Source organism: Pyrus communis, chromosome 15, assembly GCF_041283825.1.
Source record: "Pyrus communis isolate YQ-2024b chromosome 15, ASM4128382v1, whole genome shotgun sequence".
NCBI classification, from domain to species: domain Eukaryota; kingdom Viridiplantae; phylum Streptophyta; class Magnoliopsida; order Rosales; family Rosaceae; genus Pyrus; species Pyrus communis.
This window is the reverse complement of record NC_142579.1, coordinates 32,315,827-32,337,977: the sequence shown is the minus strand read 5'-3', so window position 1 is coordinate 32,337,977 and position 22,151 is coordinate 32,315,827. Positions and strand designations below refer to the sequence as shown.

The following is a 22,151-nucleotide window of genomic DNA, read 5'->3' as shown; positions in this document are numbered from 1 at the left end:
CTATCTTTCACACACACGTACACAAACACAAAGACAGACGCACAGTTTTAGTAAATTAGTTTTAATTAATTAATTGATTAGCATGCAAATTCAACTGCAACAGTGCACTTACACACACTCAGAGTGATGAGTGATGAATTTAATTCAGCAAATAGGAGGAATAGGCAGCGACCCAGAGCGGGGACACCGGCGCCAAAGAAGCCCTGCCTTGGGCCTCCACTGCCCGACACTTTCCTTGGTTTTGTCTTCCCTTTTCCCTTCACCATCCACATTTCCCTTTATTTTAAGGGCCACCTGCCTTCCCCCTCCCTCTTCTTCTCTTTGAAGCTTTTGGGAAGAGCAAAAGAACACCACCCCCCCCCCCCCCCCCCCCGGTCTCCCTCCCCCTCCCCACTCTCTTACTAGAAAGTCTTTCTCTCTCACACCCCCCCCCCCCTTCTCATCTTACTACTTACACCAGATCCTAGGTCTTTCTCTTTGTTAGACGACTAAGACTGAGAGGAGGTCAAAAGCAATGGGATTTTACGCCTGCAGCTATGTCTCCACTTTGGCTTTTCCTAGTCTTAGCTAATTAATTGGGTATAAACACGTACTAAGTACGAACAGTTGGAGATGGTCATGAGATAGTCTATTAGACCATTCAAATGGTGTAAGATATCCATGAAATGGTGCCAAACACAAGGGGATGTCACCAAATACAAGAGAGTACTCAAAGTAGGGTGTTTTGTGTGTGGTTGGAAGGTCACGTAGTTTGGTTGTCCACACTTAAGAATTCTTTAATCAATATATGTCACTCAATAACTCATCATGATGTATGCCAAAAAAAAAGAAAAAACACTCATCATGATGATGGTATTTCTAAGTATTTGTATTGAGTACGTGTTTCAACTGTATCCAAAGTATGTACTTATGAAATTTTAGTATGATCATGTGATGCATAATTGAACAGTATTAACGAACAATGAACAATGTACAAGAAGTCAGCTGAATATTTCTGGTCTAAAAATGGATCCCTTTGTTGTTGAGAGTCTTTGATTAAAGAGGTAGACAAAGAGACACCCATGGTCGACTCATAAGTGAGATTTCTTTCAGGCTAAGCAGAGGGGACCGGTACCATGTTGGCCTTTTTATATTCATCACGAAAGCAAACATACTTTCTTCAAACAGTAGGTTTTTCTTCTTTCTTTTCCTTCAAACACAGAATATTTGGACCTACTTTTCTTCTCTTTTTTTATTTTGTTTTATTTTATAATTTCTTGCCTCCCACACGCCACTACAACTTTCTTTTCTTTTTGCTTTAATCTAGTTGTTTCAGCAGCAGTTATTTGCCTTATGGTCGATCAATCGACGCGCCACATAAGCAACATGGATTTTGAGACCTCTGGCGTTTTGAAGGGAGAGCTCGGATCCGAAGTTGGTGAGGAGAAGGTGCAAGATCTGTCTCATAGTCATAGGTCAGTTTGCATGAAACGAGGGATATTGATCATGTGGTGTGTTTCAATTGTGCTTGACATTTGGGGCAAACTCGCTTGTCACCTTGTGCAACCAAGACTTCTTCTCTCCACGACTTATATGAAATAGATTCACTACTACCGTAATATATTTCGTTTCAATAGAATTATGTCACATAACTTGTGACATTATATTATTGATCAAAATGCCATGTGGAAACAAATTTTTTCCATATAAGTTGTTCTCCCTTGACACAAGCACACAATAGAAAATTTTGGATAAGTTGCTCTCCCTTACTAGGTATGAAAGTTGCCCTAGTCAGGCAACCTAGGATTGAATATTAGAGTGCGAAACAAATAAGACTATAAAATAATAAGAATATTATTAAACAAACTGAGAATGCAGAAACGGCTACAAAACCCTAAGAAGCTATATTGTGACTAACTTATCATCTCTGAATAACAAAGCTCTCTATTTATAATAAACTAACCCTAGTTCCTAATAAACAAGGAAACGAAAACCTAATTCAAATGGGCTAAGCCCAAATCCAAACACTAAATAAATAACTATTTTCCAACACCTCCCGTCAAACTCATGGCGGCACACGACAAGAGTTTGCCAACAAGATGTGAATGCAAACTCTGTTAAACGGACACGACAAGGCAAGCTTCGTTAGGCGGAAATGACAAGGTAAGTGATTCAAGCGAGCAAACGAACAATCCAAGCAAACAAGCAAGCAAAGCTTACGAGTAGTCAAGCAATTCCATCATTCAACCATTTGGCAAGCAACCAGATTCCGGCAGACGATCCAATTAATAACCAAGTACACAGCATCATTCGAGTGGTCACCAACTCAAGCACTCAAGCAATCGTTGAAGTGGGCAACAAGTACTTCCTAATACAGGCTCAACAACAACAACTATTCTTATCACCCACGTGGAACTCAAAACCAACAAGTGGCCTAATAGTTTGCAATCCAACAACATCAACTTATGATTCCCATTTTTTCTTCCTGATTTCTTTTTCCTTCTTTTTTCTTCAAACAACATTAATATTAGTGGCAGCATGGAATCTGGGTTCGCAGCAGCAAACAACATTGATAGTGGCAGCATGCAATCTCGGTTCGTAGCAGCAACTCGATGAGGGTTCGAGGACAGTCGTGGGTCGAAGGCGGTCAGTAGCAGTGGTGCAGGCAGGTCAGAAACAGCGGCAGTGATCCAAGGCGGAGACGAACTCAATCCGAGTTTGTGGTTCTCGGGTCTGGGCTTCGTCAAACAAGTGATGGGTTCGTGGATGTCGAGTAGCAGCGATGGTGGATGTAGAAGACAATGAATGCAGGTGGTTCAAGCAAGCGAGGTTCGAGACAGGATGATGCAGGTGGGATGATTCGGTCAGGCAAACGAGGCAGCGGGCGTGTGGGTCAGATACGGTGCAGGGGCGGACGCTGATGCATAAGTTCAGGGCAGCAGCAGTTCGAAACCATGGGATCATACAGCAGTAAACAACGGATTAAGGCTCCGAAGGCTTGGTGCAACAACGAGTTCAATTTTTGTGTGTTTTTTTTTTTTTCAACGACAAAACCCTAATCTAGGTACAAAGACAAAATAAACTACAACCGAACTGATATCTGGCGACTGAAAAACAAGTTTATACCACCAAGAACATATCAACCGCAAAAGATCAAATCTGCTTTGATACCAAATTGAATATCAAAGTGCGAAACAAACAAGACTACAAAATAATAAGAATTTTATTAAACAAACTGAGAATGCCGAAACAGCTACAAAACCCTAAGAGACTACATTGTGACTAACTTATCATCTCTGAATAACACAAAGCTCTCTATTTATAATAAACTAACCCTCGTTCCTAATAAGCAAGGAAACGAAAACTTAATTCAAATGGGCTAAGCCCAAATCCAAACACTAAATAAATAACTATTTTCCAACACAGCATATATTTCTCAAAGCGATGGTAGTAGGCTCTGCAAAATTTCAGAACCCCCTCACAATTTTTAAGAACAAGAGCTTTGTCACCGTTTCAAATTAAAAACTAAAAGTTCTCCCAGGCAGTAACAAAAGTTGTGTCTTAAATTATATATCACTACGTCAAATCTACTTAATTAGCAAATTGCTACTTGCAAACTAGGTACCGAATGCATTGGCCTACTTCTGTCCAAATGAAAATTAAGACTAAACTTTGGCACCTTGCGCGAAATCGGAACACGTACAAACATGAGCTACATGTTTAATAAACTTTAATCTTTTGAGCCTAAGTTAAAAAGATTATTTATTTCCCATCAAGATGTAGGCAGCCATTCCCAATCATCGGAGCACTACTTCGCCTCCTCTATGAAGGAAGACTTTATGCAGCCACTTGCCTTTCATTTCCCTCGGAGTTTACAGTACCCCAAACGTTTAACTTGAAGTAAGGTAGGGCAGTAGTTCACATGAAAAGGAAGCAAAATATTGACCGTCATTACTGAGTCTAATGATTAATGAGCATTACTGGAATAACAGGAAGATGGGAGTATATGCTTACCAAATCAAACGGAAGCCCGCCAAAGAGTAACCAGCCAAGTCCGACAGTAAAAAGATCCTAAAATAGCACGGACAGGGATCAGCTGTGACTGTTGAAGACAACAGCATGCAGAAAAGAATACCAATGCAGGGTGTTGTTGTACCGGCATGTATCATTTGGGTCATCGGCTCTAATGCGTTTTTTCTAATCAAGATCAAGTACAATTGGAGTCCTACTTGCACGTATATGATGCGGAGTAACAAGGACTACTTATATTGCAATTGGCAACTAAAAGTATGGCTTCAACAACTTGTCAGAACGAAGAAGGAAATATGCCACAGAATCCTATCAGTAGAAACTCTGATTTGAGCAGTGGATTTTTACAAAGTGACAACCATACGGAAGCCACTTGGCTTGACAGTCTAAAATCAGCAGCACCCGAAATGTTTGTATGGTCCGGAATGATTATTACATACCTTCAAATTTCCACAAATTGTCTGCGTGAGAGCTGAATTCAGTGTGGTATTCCAAAAAACGCAGTAATTTATTGAAAAGGCCATTACACAGGAAAGAAGCATCACAGCCTGCAAAGTATTCGAATTAAGCCAGTTCAACTCACACATGTCAAAAAAAATCTTTGATGGCAAAGGCATAGATATGCAGTCGAGCCAGTTATGAAACATGAAGGGGAAAGAGAGAGAGTGAGAGAGTATAGGTGAAGTGTGTTGGGGTTGAAAAATGCTTCACTATTCTAGAGATGTTTATCTCACAAAGAAAAATGTAACGCAGCGGAATTGATAGGCAAGAGAAAGAAAGAATTCTCAAAGTATTACACAAGGTTTTTATTCACTCACAAACTTAGTACAAAAGGAAACACTCAAACACTCTTAGAAGCTTTGTTGCTTCTTCTTACTTCTTACTTGACACTCTCACTTCTTACTACTTGCTCTCTTGGTTGTTACAAATGGTGTGGATGCCTTCTCCTTTTATAGGCATGGATGGAACCTTGGAGAAGTATGAAAACATCATGCTAGAGATATCTAGATAATTCCACTACCTTCCTAAGCTAGAATTATCTACACTAATCTTGTATGTTGGTGGAATCCTCACCATTCTTCTAGACTCTTCCACCAACTTGAACTTTGCTAGAATTCTCTAGCATGTGCATGGATCTTTCTTTGTGTATGGGCCGGATCAATTATCTTTGGGCCAAGACAAGATTACAATTCAACATCCCCCCTTAATCTTGTCTTGTGACGCCAATTGAGTTTCTTAGTCTGACAAAGTCTTCTTGTTTGAGTGGCTTGGTGAATATGTCGGCAACTTGGTCTTGAGACTTCACGTATTCCACTTGCACATCCTTTCTTGCAATGCACTCTCTTAAGAAATGATAACGGGTATCTATGTGTTTGCTCCTGTCATGGAATACTGGATTCTTTGCTAGAGCTATTGCAGACTTGTTGTCGACGTAGATCTTTGTTGGCTCTTCTTGTCGCATTCTCAATTCTTTCAGCAAGTTTCTCAGCCAGATTGCATGGCAGACACATGAAGTAGCAGCTACATATTCAGCTTCGCAGGTAGAGAGAGTGACAATCGGTTGCTTTTTCGACATCCATGTGAATGCAGTGTCTCCCATGAAGAACACAAATCCAGTAGTGCTTTTTCTATCGTCGGAATCTCCTGCCCAATCACTGTCGCTATATCCAACAAGTTTGTAGTTATCAGAACTTGAATAAAACAAGCCAAAGTTAACAGTACCTTTGAGGTATCGAAGAATTCTTTTGGCCGTTTTCAAATGTGTTGTTGTGGGATTCTCCATGTGGCGACTGATTAATCCGACAGCATAGAGAATATCTGGTCTTGTGCAAGTCAAGTAGCGCAAGCTTCCAACTAGACTCTTGAAAAATGTTGGATCTACGCTTTCTCCTTTGTCATACTTGGTTAGTTTGACTCCGCACTCCATTGGCGTGCTCACGGGCTTGCAGTCGTCCATTTTGAACTTTTTCAGTATCTCCTTTGTGTAGCTTTCTTGGGAGATGAAAATTCCTTCTTCGTTCTGCTTGACTTCAATGCCTAGGTAATATGCCATCAACCCGATGTCGGTCATCTCAAATTCTTGGGTCATCACTCTCTTGAACTCTTCAAACATGCTTGGATTACTCCCGGTGAAGATTAAATCATCCACATATAAGCACACAATCAAAATATCTCCATCTTTGACTTTGACGTAGAGAGCATGTTCATGAGGGCACTTGATGAAGTTGTTTTCCTGAAAGTACTTGTCGATGCGACTATTCCATGCTCGTGGTGCTTGTTTTAACCCATAGAGGGCTTTCTTCAGCTTCAGAACTTTGTCTTCATGCCCTTTGATCTCATAGCCTGACGGTTGCTGAATGTAGACTTCTTCTTCAAGGACTCCATTTAGGAAGGCGGACTTCACATCCATTTGTTGAATCTTCCAACTGTTTTGGGCTGCCAAAGAAATTAGTAATCGTATAGTTTCCAACCGAGCAACGGGTGCGAATACCTCATCATAGTCGATTCCGGCTCTTTGACTATAGCCTTTCGCCACTAGTCTTGCCTTGTATCTTTCGACCTCTCCATTGGCATTTTTCTTTGTCTTGTACACCCACTTGACTCCGATGGCTTTGTGTCCTTTCGGAAGAATAGCGAGTTCCCATGTATCATTCTTCTGGATTGCTTCAATTTCTTCATCCATTGCTTTCCTCCACTTAGTATCTTGCACTGCTTCTTGGAAGTCGACTGGTTCACAATCAGCAAAGAGACAGAAAAGTGTAGGATTATCAAGTCTTTCAGCTACCTCATAAAGATCTCGTATACTTCTTGTGCGTGGTACTTCTCTTTCATTTAGACTCCCACTTGACAATGCTGATGCTGATGAATTACCATGATTGGTTGATGTTGGTGAAGCAGGTGGAGTAGTGGATTCTTGTTGAACCTCTCTTGCTTGCTCCATCATCCCTTGTTCATTGTCTTCTTCAAATTGAGGAAAGAAGTGAAGATCACCTGCATGCGGGCCAAAATCCCATTCTCCTTCTTCATCGAACATCACGTCTCGACTGATCATCGTCTTCCCATTGTTTGGATTATACAGCTTATAGCCTTTTGAATTGGTGTCATAGCCGATGAAGATGAACTTCTCACTTTTGTCGTCGAGTTTGGTTCTCCTCTCGTCTGGTACATGTACATGGGCTATGCTTCCAAAAACTCTTAGATGAGAAATACCTGGTTTTCTTCCACTCCATGCTTCTTGCGGAGTTTTTCCCCACACACTTCTTGTTGGAGACCGATTGGATAGGTAGACAGCACATGCTACAGCTTCTGCCCATAATTCCTTAGGCAATTTCTTGCTTTTGAGCATGCTTCGAGCCATGTCGAGGATGGTTCGATTTTTTCTTTCCGCCACTCCATTTTGTTGAGGGGATCTTGGAACTGTCAAAGGTCGACAAATTCCATTTGCTTCACAAAACTCTTGAAATTCCTTCGAAGTGAACTCTCCTCCTCGATCAGATCTCATGGCTTTGATCTTGCAACCACTCTCCTTTTCTACAGCGGCTTTGAACTTCTTGAATACTCCAAAGACTTCTGATTTCTGCTTCAAGAAATACACCCAGGTTTTTCTTGAAAAATCATCAATGAAGAGAAGGAAATAATTATTTTTACCCAAAGAGCTTGGTTTTATTGGACCGCACACATCGGTGTGAATGAGCTCGAGTGGCTTCTGGGCTCTTGTGGTCGACTCCTTTGGAAAGCTTTTCCTGAACTGTTTCCCAAGTAAACATCCTTCACAAACTTGATCAGGGTGGCTGATGCACGGTAAGCCTCTCACCATCTCCTTCTTGGATAATAACTCCAATCCCCCAAAGTTAAGATGCCCAAAACGAAGATGCCAAAGCCAAGATATGTCTTTGTAACATATCTTAAGACACTTTGCAACATCGTTTTGAATGTTCATGGGAAACATTCTGTTTTTTGACATTTTCGCCTTGGCAATTAATCTTCCTTTGTCATCTCTAAGAAAAAGGATATAATTTTTCGTATGAAAATCATAACCTTTTTCTAAGAGTTGACCCAAACTCAAAATGTTGCTTTTCATATTGGGCACGTAGTAGACATTCGAAATTAATTGGTGACCGCCATTTTCCAAGGGAATAAGGATGTTACCTTTTCCTTTTACGGGTATTTTGGATTCATCTCCAAAAGAAACGTTGCCACTCACTGATTCATTGAGCTCTACGAAGATGTTTCTTCTTCCGCACATGTGGTTGCTGGCGCCGGTGTCAAGGTACCATGTATAGTCTTGGTCTCCATCATTGTTCTTGCATGCTAGTAGCACAACACCATTCTCTTCTTTCTCTTCTTTCACATAATTGACCTTCTCATCAAGTCTGCTGTTTCGAGCTCTACATTCCCAAGCATAATGCCCAAACTTTTGACAATTGTAGCATTGAACTTGAGATTTTTCATACCTTGAGTTTGAGTGTCCTCTTCCGCGACCTTTTGTTGAGCTTTCTCCTCTTTCGTAGTTGCTATGGTTGTTTAAGTTCCAACCACATCCACGCCCATGTCCACGTCCGTGACCTCGACCACGACTTCTTCCGTATCGGCTTCTCTCGTTGTCGAAGCTTTCTTCTTTCTTCTTTGGCTGAACATGCGTCTTAAGGAGCTGCTCATCATTCCCTTGCCTCTTCTTATGTTTCTCTTCATATGCTTGTAGTGAACCCATTAATTGCTCTATACTAATTTCTTCCAAGTTTTTAGTTTCTTCAATCGTCACGACAATGTGCTCGAACTTGGGGTCCAATGAGCGTAGTATCTTCTCCATAATTCTAACATCTTCTAACTTTTCTCCGTTTCTTTTTAATTGATTGGAAACGGCTAAGACTCTTGAGAAATAATCAGAGATTGATTCAGACCCTTTCATTTGTAGAGATTCGAACTCACCTCTTAATACTTGAAGACGAACCTTTTTCACTTGTTCGGCTCCTTTGTAAGAGGTTTGAAGCTTCTCCCATGCTTGCTTGGCAGAGGTTGCACTCGAGACCTTCTCAAAGCCATTGTCATCTAATGCTTGGTAGATGAGGTAGAGAGCCTTCTTGTCTCTCTTTCTTGAATCTTTCAAACTCTCCTTCTGGGATTGAGACAGAGTAGCTTCATCTTCTGGCTCAGTGTAGCCTTTCTCCACGACTTCCCAGACATCATGTGCACCCAAAAGGGCCTTCATTTTGATACTCCAATTATCGAAGTTGTTGCTGTCGAGCACTGGAACTTGGAAGGCTGCCATAGCATTGCTAGCCATAGCTCTGGTACCACTTTGTTGGGGTTGAAAAATGCTTCACTATTCTAGAGATGTTTATCTCACAAAGAAAAATGTAACGCAGCGGAATTGATAGGCAAGAGAAAGAAAGAATTCTCAAAGTATTACACAAGGTTTTTATTCACTCACAAACTTAGTACAAAAGGAAACACTCAAACACTCTTAGAAGCTTTGTTGCTTCTTCTTACTTCTTACTTGACACTCTCACTTCTTACTACTTGCTCTCTTGGTTGTTACAAATGGTGTGGATGCCTTCTCCTTTTATAGGCATGGATGGAACCTTGGAGAAGTATGAAAACATCATGCTAGAGATATCTAGATAATTCCACTACCTTCCTAAGCTAGAATTATCTACACTAATCTTGTATGTTGGTGGAATCCTCACCATTCTTCTAGACTCTTCCACCAACTTGAACTTTGCTAGAATTCTCTAGCATGTGCATGGATCTTTCTTTGTGTATGGGCCGGATCAATTATCTTTGGGCCAAGACAAGATTACAATTCAACAAAGTGTTAAAAATGCACCAATCTTGGCTACTATTAGAATGACAATTTTTCTCATGAAAGGGAAGCACCTGAAACCCAGGGGAGAATAGATGCGGGAAGCTTATCATCCCTTCTAGGTCACCGCTGATTGATGCCCAAAACAGCGAGATTGGTCCACATATTATTCCTATGATACAGAAATCAGATTTCCGTAGAATATCAGTTAAGCCAGAGTACATTTTCATGCAAAATGAACCTGAAGGTCAACATATAAAACTTTGTTTAAGACTTTTTCTAACCATTGCACCACATTAGGCCGAAGGTACTAAGACCAATCTCGCTTATTTGCCTGCAAAATTGAAGCGTATTTCGTATTATTAACGATACCTAGTACTCAAGTCTCACATAAACAAATGAGGCATAAGATAGCAAGAGGACAAAGATACTACCAACATGAGCTATATATAGAAGCAAGATATATTGCTGTACAGATGTTTGCAACAAAGACAACGCCATAGCTATAGCTATAGGCAACTTTCACCACGAGGATTACAGGCATGCATCGTTACAAGGGTGTGCATCTGATTGTGCAACAAAGACAACGCCTATAGCCATAGCTATAGGCGTCAAATGACAAATCCCGAGCTCCAGCAAACAACTGCACCGAGTATAATTATCCCCACACTGATGAAGTCCTTGTATGCATTCCATCAAGAAATGTGTCAGCAACATGAAGACCTAATCACAACCTACACTCATGGGAATGACTGAATTTTAGGTAACAAGCTTTCGTTTTATTTCTTCCAATAAAACCAATGACACAATAGGATATGGATGTTTCTGCCCACAACAGGATATGAATGTTTCTGCCCTGACAAAACATGCTCAACAATCATTGTAAAAGCTACTGCAGTCCGTCGGAGGGGTGGTGTACGTAGGAACATTTATACCACCCACTGATTCCATCGTAACCAACTTTCACCATGAGGATTACAGGCATGCATCGTTACAAGGGATATCAAAATGTCTAGCCAAAGAATGAGCAAGAATCCCCACTGGTCATATACCTACCATGTAAAGCAAATAGGATAGTGCAAGAGGAAGAGTGTGAAGCAACGTCTTAAACGGTACAATGGTTTCTAATAACATGCATTTGGAGCTGCAGAATTTGAATAAAGAAACAAAAAAGAATGAAAAATTAGCAGATCATGTGGTACCTGGAGAAGTGTGATGACATTTGCAGACGGGAATTTGTAAGAAGAAAGAGCGGCTTTGTTGAACACTATCAAGACAACTGCAGAATGAAAAATTATTGACCGATGAATTCAAAGGCAGAAAGCAGAAACTAGACAAATACACAATCGCGCCAGCGCTTTAATCTGCTCATAAATTTATCTTCTTATTCGCATTTGCGTGGTGTTTTAATCAAACAATATATATAACTATTGAACCGGCTCGGCTAGGCTTGCAGGTGGGTCGGCTTGTATGTCGGCTTGGTTTGCATGTCGACGGATTAAGCCGAAAAACCTTTCATTTTTTTTTTTTTTTTTTATAAAGTCACAACGTCCTCTTTGAGGGTTGCTCTGCGAGACGCCCAACTGACTTGGTTTTCAAATGGTAAGTTTAAGCCTAGTTTGGTACTGAGGTGATTTTGAAAAAAGTGACTATTACAAAAAATTGGGATCTTTTTTTATGTTTGGTAAATATTCAGCTTCAGCTTTTTTCACAATTTTGAATGAAAAAAAGCCAAAAACACAAAGTTGCAAAACCCAACTTTGAAAAACCAGTTTTTTTCACATCTGTTTTATATAAAAGTTTATCGACCACTATAATACTACTTTTTTTTTTTTTTTTCAAATGCACTTTTATAAAAAAGTTTACCAAACACTATGCTACTTTATTTCACGCTTATTCTCACAGCACAACAAAAACAGTTTTTTTCAAAGCATAGCAATACCAAACCAGCCCTATACCCATTCCCAGCTTTTGCCTCGCTGGTTGGCCCTTCTGCTTAACTAAGTAGTATTCCACTTGCCTCTCAACTCGGCTTGCTGAATCGGCTTGGCTCGCATGTCTACTCGACTTGCCTCGCAGCTCGGCTTGATAGTCGGCTTGGCTTGTTGGTTCCGCTCGGTTTTTATGGTCGGCTCGGCTTTCCGGGTCAACTTGGCTTGCAGAGTATATCAGAGCCCAACTGATATGATCTAACCAACGGTCGGATAGATCTCCACTAACCAACGGATATGATCTAACACAATGCTTACAACAAATTCACCTGATGAGAGCCCAAGCTATCTGAACACGAGGAAAGACCCTCATTACGCGCCATACCGCTTACGTGGACCCCTCGCCTTAAGAATTCTCCACGGCGACCGCACTGCCTTGCCCACTAAGAATTCTCTCTCCTCTCCGCTTTCTTTCTATCTGCAATCGTCGGCGATGCAAGAACCAGAGCTCCACGATCTCTCCGACGACGCCGATTACGCCGCGTCGCAGCAACATGTAAGCGTTTCTCCGGCGCCAACTTTAATTCATCGTTTCTGAGTGTTTAGGGTTAATTATTTTGGGGATTTTGTTCGGTTTGATTTGGATTAGGGCTCCGCGAGCATGATGCGGAGCGACAGCGGGAAGCACAGCTCCAGCGAGCACGACGGCGCCGAGGTAGTTTTCTTGAAAGACAATGTCACCATCCACCCTACTCAATTCGCCTCCGAGAGGATTAGTGGAAGATTGAGGCTAATTAAGCACGGTTCTTCCTTATTCATGGTATTATTCATTAATTAATGATTGATTAATTAAAGATTATCGCTTGATTACTGATATTTCTGTTAATTGTTGACGTGTTTGGTACGGTTTGATTTGTAGACATGGATTCCGTACAACGGGCAAAACTCGAACGCTAGGGTGTCTGAGAAAGGTTTTGTAGGTTTAGACCTTGAATTTTAGTTGTTAAATTTGTTGAATTTATTTATTTATTTATTTATTTTTTTTTTTTTTTTTGGGTTTGTGCTTGTGGTGGTGTAGATAGGAATCTTTATACCATAAGGTCAGTGCCATTAACGGAGGTCCGGTCGATTCGCCGCCACACTCCAGCGCTTGGATGGCAGTACATTATCATCGTTTTGGCTACAGGTAAAACAACTTTATCATGATTTGTAAGGCATTATTAGTAATTATATGTGGTGTTGGTTACAGTTTGTTCGGAAACTTTAGTAGAATATTGTTGTCTGCAATTTGCTCGTGTAATAAGTAATTCGAATACTCATCTTAGGAGCTTGTGTGCATGATAATACTTACTATTTAGAGGGCAAGCCTCGGTGGTTGCCTTGTTAGTCGTCCCAATGTAGTGCAATCCCAATCCGAACAACCAATTTGGAATTATATCTAGTAGTAGAAGAAAGCAAATCAGGTCAAAGTACAAGACTTTAAGTATATATTCTGTAATTTCACAATTTTTTCGTAGTCCAAGTAAACAGTAATAAATGCTAGATATTCTACCGTGTAAGAACAATTTGTACATACAATTCAAGAAAGTAACTAGATATGCTAAAAAATCTTGTAGTTGTCTAAAGGTTAAAAGAAAAGAAATGGTGGTAAGTATAGAATCGGGTTTACTGTTTCTGCTGCTTGGTACCTTCGTTTTGCTGCTTGATTTACTTAGGCTTACATCTAAAGCTGTATACTCTTGTATGATGTTTTTTTTGTATTTGTATATGTGGTTTGAAAGTGAGTTTTTGCAGGACTTGCATTTCCTCCTCTGTATTTCTATAATGGAGGAGTCAAAGAGTTCCTTGCTACAATAAAGCAACATTTGTTTCTTGTGAGGTTGGTTATTATTGTTAATTAATGTTATAATACCTTTTGAAACTTAAGGTCCAAAGATGAAAGAATCCTTTCGCTACATCTTCTAAATCCTTATTTTCCAATTAAAAAGTAGGTGGTCCAGAATTTTCGTTCTGTTGAATGTTTTCAGGTCAGCTGAAGATGCAAATGTATTTCTGGTGAATGATTTTCAAAATCCTCTCCAGGTATGCATCATTTGAGCTAAAACTGAAATGAAACCTCCTCCTTTTTTTATCTGTTTTGTCAACTTTGGTTTTCTTGATGATACTATCAAGCTGGAAACTGCAATATTTTTCATGACTTATTTGTTTCTTCAGAGAACTCTATCGTCTTTGGAGTTGCCTAGGGTGCTTTCTGTTGCAAGTGGGGTCTCAGTTGGCGAGACCTTTTCAGATCTAAACCAGGAGAGAACAAGTGGGGATGTCAATCAAGAAGGAAATATAAGCATTTCTCAATACAGTGAGAGGCAAAGGCAAAGGGTTCATGATCCTGCACGAGATCTCTCAATTCAAGTGTTGGAAAAGTTTTCTCTTGTGACCAAATTTGCTCGAGAAACAACTTCTCAACTTTTCCGTGATAATCATAGTAACGGATATGGTGCTATTGAAAGGAGAAGTAATAACCAGCCTCCCATTGATTACCCTCAGAAGGCATCCCATCATTCAAATAGAGTCCCTGAGAAAAGTCCTGTCCCCCCAGATTCTGTGGAGGTAAACCTTCCATTTTATCAAGTTACTTAATGCATTTTGGGAAAAACTGTTTCCATCAATGCTGTCAATTTATAAATGAACTCAAGGAAGTTTTCTGGCTTGGTGCCAAATTGCCAATATTCGTGGATAAAAGGTTTTAAGATGTAATTTAAGCTTAGTCAAACATATAATTTCCTTTGAATTATCGGGTCCATTGTATTATGAATGTTTGTTCAAATTGGCAGTTTGATAAAGTATCAATGGAATGGGGAAATCCACGACAGTCACCTTTGGGCTCTGATGAGGTGATGATTTTTCACTTTTAAAAATAAGAACATTTTGAGTAGAACGCTGCTAGAAATGTGTTGCTGTTGTCATATGGGTTTGTGTAAGTTCCGTTTATTTTTGCAGTGGGAAACCTTCATGGATTCTGAAGGAAGGATCGTCAACTCAGAAGCTTTCAGAAAGAGAATATTTTATGGGGGAATTGAGCACAAACTACGGAAAGAGGTTTTTATACTGTTGTATGTTGGAAGCTATGACTAATTACTTTGTTTGAATATGCATTAGCTCATCAGTATTCTTAATTATGATTGTAGGTCTGGCCATTCTTGTTGGGATACCATGCATATGATTCAACAGATGCTGAGAGGGAATACCTTAGGGCCGTTAAAAAGTCAGAATTTGAAACTGTAAAGAAGCAATGGCAGGTTGGTAGTAGTAGTATTGTATATTTCCACTAAGAGTCCAAGACACACACACACACACATTCTCTCTCTCTCTCTCTCTCTCTCTCTCTCTCTAACGTGCACAAAAATGCAACTGTCCTGAGGAGCTTGATTAGGTGGCTTATGATATGTATTTGTATTTTCCTCTGCAGAGTATCTCTCCAGAACAGGCCAGAAGGTTTACAAAATTCAGGGAGAGAAAAGGCCTCATTGAGAAAGATGTGGTATCATGAAACTTGCGGGATTTATTTTGAGCTTTCAACTTCAGTGATGAATTATTGCTGTTTTGAAGTCTGAAACTGTTGTAATTTTCTTTAGGTAAGGACTGACAGATCTCTCTCCTACTACGACGGGGACGATAATCCAAATGTGAATCTGTTACGTGATATACTCTTAACGTACTCATTTTACAACTTTGATCTTGGTTACTGTCAGGTGATTACTTCTTCTGCTTAGTAGATTCTTGCTGCAGTTGGCTGCATAAATTTACTTTTACGTTTAAGCAAAATACATAAAGCTCAAGTAAAATACAATTTTACCATGCTAACGTAAAAGTTTGGTTAGGGATTATCTCACGATATGTAACCATATTAGCTATGTGGTTTATTATACACATTTGTCATATATGTAGTAATGATATTGCTTTGGGATATAGCTTTCTTCTTCCTGTCTCTTGTGGTCTTGTTTGTAAAGTGAGAACAGCATGTTTAAATAATGATCTCAAACTCTGAATGTAAGTTGCCTCAATATGTAACTTCGTAGCCCCAGTTCAGTTGTGATAGCTGTGTTCCATCATTGTATGATGTATCTTTCTTTTGTCCTACAGGGTATGAGTGATCTCCTGTCCCCAATTTTGTATGTAATGGAGGATGAGTCTGAATCGTTTTGGTGTTTTGTTTCACTGATGGAGCGCCTTGGGCCAAATTTCAACCGTGACCAAAGTGGCATGCACTCTCAACTATTTGCAATAATGAAGGTCTCTCTCTTATCTACCTTTACATTGCTTTGCCAGGACGAAATAGTAGTTCTGTGTTCTTAATTCATTCTAAATCATTGTTGTTGTAGTTGGTGGAGCTGTTAGACGCTCCGTTGCACAATCACTTGACTCAGAAGGACTGCTTGAATTACTTTTTTTGTTTCCGCTGGGTTCTAATACAATTTAAAAGGTCGGGTTCCACACTCCGTTCTTAATATTGATTTATTTATGTATGCATGGTTGTATGTTTGTGAGAGCTATATAGTTGATTATTACAGTGTTACTGTATAATTCTTTCACTCCACTTTTCCTGATAGAGTTTGATCGCATATCTATTTCTAGGGAATTTGAATTCGACAAAACAATGCGCTTGTGGGAGGTATTGTGGACACATTATCCGTCTGAGCATCTGCACCTGTATGTCTGTGTGGCGATATTGAAGCGACACCGTGGTAAGATAATTGGGGAGCAAATGGACTTCGACACTCTACTGAAGTTCATTAATGAACTGAGCGGTCGTATAGATCTTGATGCAGTGGTCAGGGACGCGGAGGCTCTGTGCATATGTGCCGGCGAGAATGGTGCTGCTTCCATTCCGCCCGGAACTCCACCGTCATTGCCCGTTGATGATGTTTTATTGTACCCTCAACAAGAACTAGACGACATATTGTAAATGTAAATTCCCATTCGAGGGAGGATTCATCGACCTTAAACTTCTACGTATTGGAAATCTAATAATTGCTTTTCGAAGACAATTAGCTTCTCAGTTTACCTGCAACCGTGGCTTTTATGATGTGTCATGTCAATTTTATGATACGTACATCTTTTGCCCATTTTTTCTACATATTGGAAAACTAACTAAAAGTATAAAAAACTTCTCTTTTAATGAAAAGTTATTTTTAAATGTATAATGAATAGTATCAGAGAAAGGTATGATGTGATTTTTCGTTAAAAGTGAACAGTACCAGAAGTGTTTTGTTAAACCTTCCTAAATTTAATACTTTATTAACTTGTGGTTGGTAGTGACCAGTTTTGAGTTACATGTTAGAAAATAATAGTATTTTGGTTATTTTTGGGTTTTCTTATAGCTCTAGGATTTGAGCATAGCCCGTTAGTATTAAGGTTAGAGCTAGTTTATTGTAAAATAGCATGCTTATTATTCAGTCGATAATGACTTAGTTAATATATAGCCCTTTCGGTTCAAATAGTCTTCTTAGCAATTCCATATTTTTTTTATTTAACAAAAGTTTTATATATTCAACTTTATGTACCATATTAGACTTTTTACTGCTCTAATCAAAAGAAGATCATGACTTCTTTTTTGCTAATAGGCGAGCCATAGTTGAAAAGTCGATTTATAAGAGAAATAACATCGACGTGGGCAAATCCAACTCTGCCGAGACAGGGGTGTGAAATTAAGGCTTTTTAGTTAAATGGTTTATGAGATTTGCATAACTTTTTATTTTGATCTCTAAGATTTGAAATCAATAGAAGTGGTCTCTGAGATTGTCTACCATCAATCATTTTAGTCCTTAGGTGAAAAATTGTGTTAAGTAAGAATCAAAATGACAAAATTACCTTCAGTTTAATAAACAATAGGCCAAAATGATTTGATCAAAATTGAGAGTATTTTTGTCATTTTATTCTTATTTTATGGAGACTTTTCACGGAATGACCAAAATGATTGATTGTAGACAAACTTAAGGACCAATTCTATCTATTTCAAATATCAGAGACCAAATTGAAGAGTTATGCAAATCTCAGGAACCATTTTGGCTAAAAAGCTGTGAACTTAATAAACGTGTGTAAAAGAAATTAAATCTTGTTATCATGCGTGTGTTCAATGCGAGAGAAACTGACATGCAATGAGAATATACTATTATGCCGATGTTTCTAATTGATTAGGCATTGTCATGTAATTTAATTATTGTCATGCAATTTAATTTTCTCACTTGTCAATACATGATTAATTTTGTGATTAATTTTATGATAGTGACATATTGACATGTTTGTCGTCAAAAAGTTCTTTCTTGTGTCTACGAAAAAAAGGAGGGAGAGAAAGAGAGATGATCACATCAACATGTGTAACATTATCAATCATAGTGCAATGATTCATTAAAACTCATGCAAAAGAAAACCTGATAATAATCACGGGTATTAATTGTACGAACAAGGTGGCTAAAAAGCCTATCCATGATCTCAATTCTGCACAACTAATGTCGGTGATTATTGTTAGTTTTTCAACTGCTGAGAAAAACAAGCGCTAGATACTCGAGCAGGCTAGCTAGCTCTAAATTATTATGAGGTTTAACGTACCTATATAACAGCTGCTACGTACACTACCTAAAGTATACAAGTGATTTTTTTAATCAAATAAAAGAAAAGGGTCCATGTAGCCAATGAAAGGCTCATCATCAAACACAAACGCCGGATTGAAGTTTGAACTGCAGTTAGGCATGTAGTAGTGCAGCTCCCTTGGAGATTCTATGTCCACATCATAGTAAAAGCAGCTCTCTTCTGTAGTACTGGTAGTAGCAAATATGAGTCCATCATTCGGCTCCTCGTGATGTTGATGATGATGATCAGAATTGGTGTCTTTTGGACTTCGAACAGTACTACTGATGATCATCGGATTATCAGCAGTAGCGGTGGCAGTGCTCGAAGTCTTACTCGTATTGATTTTGTTTTTCTTCTTAGTGATATTGGTGTCATGGTTTGAGTAGTCTGTCATAGTGGTACCTTTTCTTTTGCCTCCAGCTGGGCAGCAGCTGGTGTTCTTGTTCAAATGGGTATTCCAGTAGTTCTTCACTTCATTATCCGTCCGGCCAGGAAGCCGACCAGCAATCAGTGACCATCTATGTGTATATATTTTATAGCAAAACAACTAAAGTAATTAATTTAGGTTAAGTGATGAATTAATTAAAGCGATGATGCTGATTAGTTGACGATTAATTATACCGATTGCCAAGAAGCTTGTGCATGCGGATGATGAGGTCTTTCTCCTCTTGGGACATGTCTCCGCGTTTGATGTTAGGTCTCAGGTAATTCTTCCATCTTAGCCTACAGCTCTTTCCTCCCCTCTTCAGACCTGCATGTATGCATGTGCACATGCTTGTGTTTATGAGAGAGAGAGAGAGAGAGAGAGAGAGAGAGAGAGAGAGAGAGAGAGAGAGAGAGAGAGGGAGCTAGTTTGATGATTAACTAAGTAATAAACTAATGAACCTGAAAGCTTGGAAACAGTTGCCCAGTTGCCTTCACCATGCGTTTCCACATATTGTTTGAGAATCAAGTCCTCCTCTAGCTTCCACAAGTTCTTCTTCGGCTGTGCATTTCCTGCTTTCACAACTAATGATCTTTTGTTTTTGGCCATCACCATGACGAAAATCACTGTCACACACAGCTGAGACACTACTATATATCTGGTTCGATATTTTAGTTTTTGTGAGTCAACCTGCTAGCTAGCTATATGTGTGTGTGTATATATATGTGTGTAATTGTAGACTAAAGAACGTGAAAACTGCTTACGTGCGTAAATGAATGGTAATGGGAGGCCTCTTTAATTTGCTTCAATTAAATTCCTCCTACTTTAGCTTTTTCTTGAATCTTGAGTCCTTAGCAACCCCACGTCTCCTCCTGTAAAAGAAAATCTTGCTTCCCACTGACTACTACAAATTTTGGCTAAGATTCCAGAGAGAGAGAAAGATGGAAAGACAGAGTGATCAGCCGATAGAACAGTAAGTACTATAAGTACTAGGCAATTCAGTGTAATTTCACGTATCACGAGTTTTAGTGCGTATTCACTGTTTTTACTACAAAAGGGCAGTAGCGTTAGGGTTATGGCATCCACAACAATTTTTTACCAAAGAAAAAAGGGCATCTACAATTCTACGTGTGATATCCTTCACACAGAGATGCACGGGTGGTAACCAGTTCATCTTTTAAAGCCTTGGCCACGTGAGTTGAATGCCTTACCCTTTTTTCCCTTTAATTTGCTAATCATCTCATATCATTGTAGATATGTAAACTTTGGTGAAATAAATACTCACCAACACATTAAATTTTCAACATATCAGGGCTTACGTGACACGCATTGTGTGTCTTACAAATCGTACAATAACATGTGACTCATCAAAACTGGACAAGTAATTAAGAGTGACACACGTCGACATTTGGCGAAAATGAATTAAGAAATTATCTTTATTAATTTAAATTTAAATCAAACAAATTAATTGATTTAAATTTAAAACAAATGAAATGTCAAATCGGCAGAGATTGGCTAAATCATGGATGGCCAAATTAAGGATGAAATGTGATTTATTTGTTTGATTTAAATACAAGATTATTTGATTAAATCAAGGATTTTTTTTATGGAGTCAAATAACAAACCAAGTCCAAATCAAGTGTTGGTTCTTTTTCAATTAATCAAATCCAAAATCAAGACCAACTTAAACCTTAATCAAGACTTGCATCACCTATAAATATGAGGCTCCACAACAAAGAAAGGCCTCCCTCAGAAACACATTCTCACACTCAGACGCTCAAACTCCAGAGCACTCTACATGCACTTAGAAGACTCAGAAAGTTCTCTACATTCTTCACCACACTTGTGAAGAACCATCAAGCACCACTACATGTGTCAGTTCCTCTATTGCCTCAAGCCAAATCCTTGCGGCATTCATGGATTCGAGAACAAGTCATTACGACCCTCAGATCAACAACTTTGCTCATAGATTTATTTAATACAAAATGTATTATGTACACGTTTTCTTGTTTTATTTGTAGTAGGAAATTTCATATTTACAATCATTTTTGGATACTTTAAGCAATTGTGTTTTGCAGTGTTAATTTTTAACTTAGGCTTTTTAGCCAAAATGGTCTCTAACATTGGCATAACTCCTTAATTTGATCCCTTTGATTTGAAATCAATAGAAGTGGTCCTTGAATTTGTCCACTATCAATCATTTTGGTGATTTTGTGAAAACTTTTGTTAAATAAGGACCAAAATGGCAAAAATACTCTAAATTTAATAAATAACAAGCCAAAATGATTGGACAAAAATTGAGGGTAATTTTGTCATATCTTATTTGATGGAGATTTTTCACGAAATGACCAAAATGATTGATGGTGGACAAACTCAATGACCACTTCTATCAATTTCAAATCTCATGGACCAAAATGAGAAGTTATATCAATCTCAAAGACTATTTTGACTAAAAAAATCTTTTAACTTATATGAAAAAGATTGAAGTATCCAACATAGGTGTCTTTAGTCAAAAGCGGGCATTTTAATTGAGTCATTAAAGATGTTTGAATTTCAATTAGAATGATTATGTTTGAATTTTGTAAAGATGTTTTGGATTTCAATTATGATGATTCAGTTCATTCCACAATAAAATGTGGAACATGGTATTTATGCAACTTAAAATATCTTAAAGAATTAATGGGCAAAATATGGTTGGTGAAATTTTTTGTGAATTTCACACTTCACACTAATATAATGCTATCAATTTATTCATGTTACTTTTAGTAATTTGTAAATTAGTAACATTACGTAGCCCACAACATCATAACAAAATTAAACTACCACAGTGAGACTAACAACCAATCAAATATCGAACTGTAAATATATATTTTCCTTGAAATGAAATACTTTGAACTTGAAACCCATTTTACTCAAGTGGAGACAAATACGAAAACAAAAAGTTGTTCATATTTAAAGAGTTTGATATGAAAATTAGTATGAAGTCATGATAAGAAGGGAAAGGCCCCACCATCCACAAAGGGTGCATCTCTTTAAACGAGGAGCGCCAACTTTTACTTGAAAATTGTATATGGTGGGTGTGTGATTTCTCTTATTTTCTTGCTAATTCTGCCAGTGCAAGGACCACCAAATAGGAAATGCGTTATATGCTATGTGTTGGGGGGGGGGGGGGGAGTGACATGACCATTCGCCTCCAGAAGCATTCACATGCTCTCTACTCATACTCCGATCTTTCCCTGGCCCAAGCTAGTTTCAAATCAAATGTACTTGTACATAAATTTGCTTTACGACCAGATACGATCGATGATTATTTCTCCTTTTTCAGTTCCTTGCATTCAGCAATTTATTGCTTTTTTTT

The 22,151-nt window shown here is 38.7% G+C and overlaps 3 protein-coding genes across 6 annotated transcripts; 1 reads left to right on the top strand and 2 right to left on the bottom strand.

Annotated features, from left to right (window-relative positions):
• Window positions 1–3,939: 3,939 nt before the first annotated feature.
• LOC137741884 (UDP-N-acetylglucosamine transporter UGNT1-like) lies at window positions 3,940–11,082 on the bottom strand. Its single transcript, XM_088685035.1, has 8 exons — window positions 10,868–11,082; window positions 10,648–10,771; window positions 10,402–10,491; window positions 10,246–10,314; window positions 10,096–10,136; window positions 9,886–9,983; window positions 4,449–4,556; window positions 3,940–4,050 (listed from the first exon to the last, which is right to left on the bottom strand). Exons 5-8 carry the CDS (start codon window positions 10,106–10,108, stop codon window positions 3,940–3,942), a joined length of 330 nt encoding a protein of 109 aa, XP_088541161.1. The 5' UTR covers window positions 10,109–10,136; window positions 10,246–10,314; window positions 10,402–10,491; window positions 10,648–10,771; window positions 10,868–11,082.
• A 924-nt stretch (window positions 11,083–12,006) lies between these two features.
• LOC137734578 (uncharacterized) lies at window positions 12,007–16,787 on the top strand. 3 transcript variants are annotated; one of them, XM_068473828.2, is made up of 15 exons: window positions 12,007–12,298; window positions 12,392–12,562; window positions 12,662–12,713; window positions 12,821–12,928; window positions 13,537–13,621; window positions 13,770–13,824; window positions 13,957–14,349; window positions 14,574–14,633; window positions 14,740–14,838; window positions 14,928–15,038; window positions 15,209–15,280; window positions 15,375–15,491; window positions 15,883–16,032; window positions 16,122–16,222; window positions 16,375–16,787. In XM_068473828.2, the coding sequence occupies exons 1-15, from the start codon at window positions 12,053–12,055 to the stop codon at window positions 16,703–16,705; spliced, it is 2,151 nt and encodes a 716-aa protein (XP_068329929.2). In that variant the 5' UTR covers window positions 12,007–12,052; the 3' UTR covers window positions 16,706–16,787. The 3 variants fall into 3 exon arrangements, with proteins under 3 accessions (XP_068329929.2, XP_068329924.1, XP_068329918.1); XM_068473823.2 differs by having other exon boundaries at window positions 12,075–12,298; window positions 13,734–13,824; XM_068473817.2 differs by having other exon boundaries at window positions 12,075–12,298; window positions 13,731–13,824.
• A 1,312-nt stretch (window positions 16,788–18,099) lies between these two features.
• Window positions 18,100–19,729, bottom strand: LOC137728546 (uncharacterized). Of its 2 annotated transcripts, XM_088686478.1 has the most exons (4): window positions 19,558–19,729; window positions 19,255–19,451; window positions 18,991–19,120; window positions 18,100–18,887 (listed from the first exon to the last, which is right to left on the bottom strand). In XM_088686478.1, exons 2-4 carry the CDS (start codon window positions 19,406–19,408, stop codon window positions 18,398–18,400), a joined length of 774 nt encoding a protein of 257 aa, XP_088542604.1. In that variant the 5' UTR covers window positions 19,409–19,451; window positions 19,558–19,729; the 3' UTR covers window positions 18,100–18,397. The 2 variants fall into 2 exon arrangements, with proteins under 2 accessions (XP_088542604.1, XP_068323406.1); XM_068467305.2 differs by lacking the exon at window positions 19,558–19,729 and having other exon boundaries at window positions 19,255–19,537.
• Between the last annotated feature and the right edge of the window lie 2,422 nt (window positions 19,730–22,151).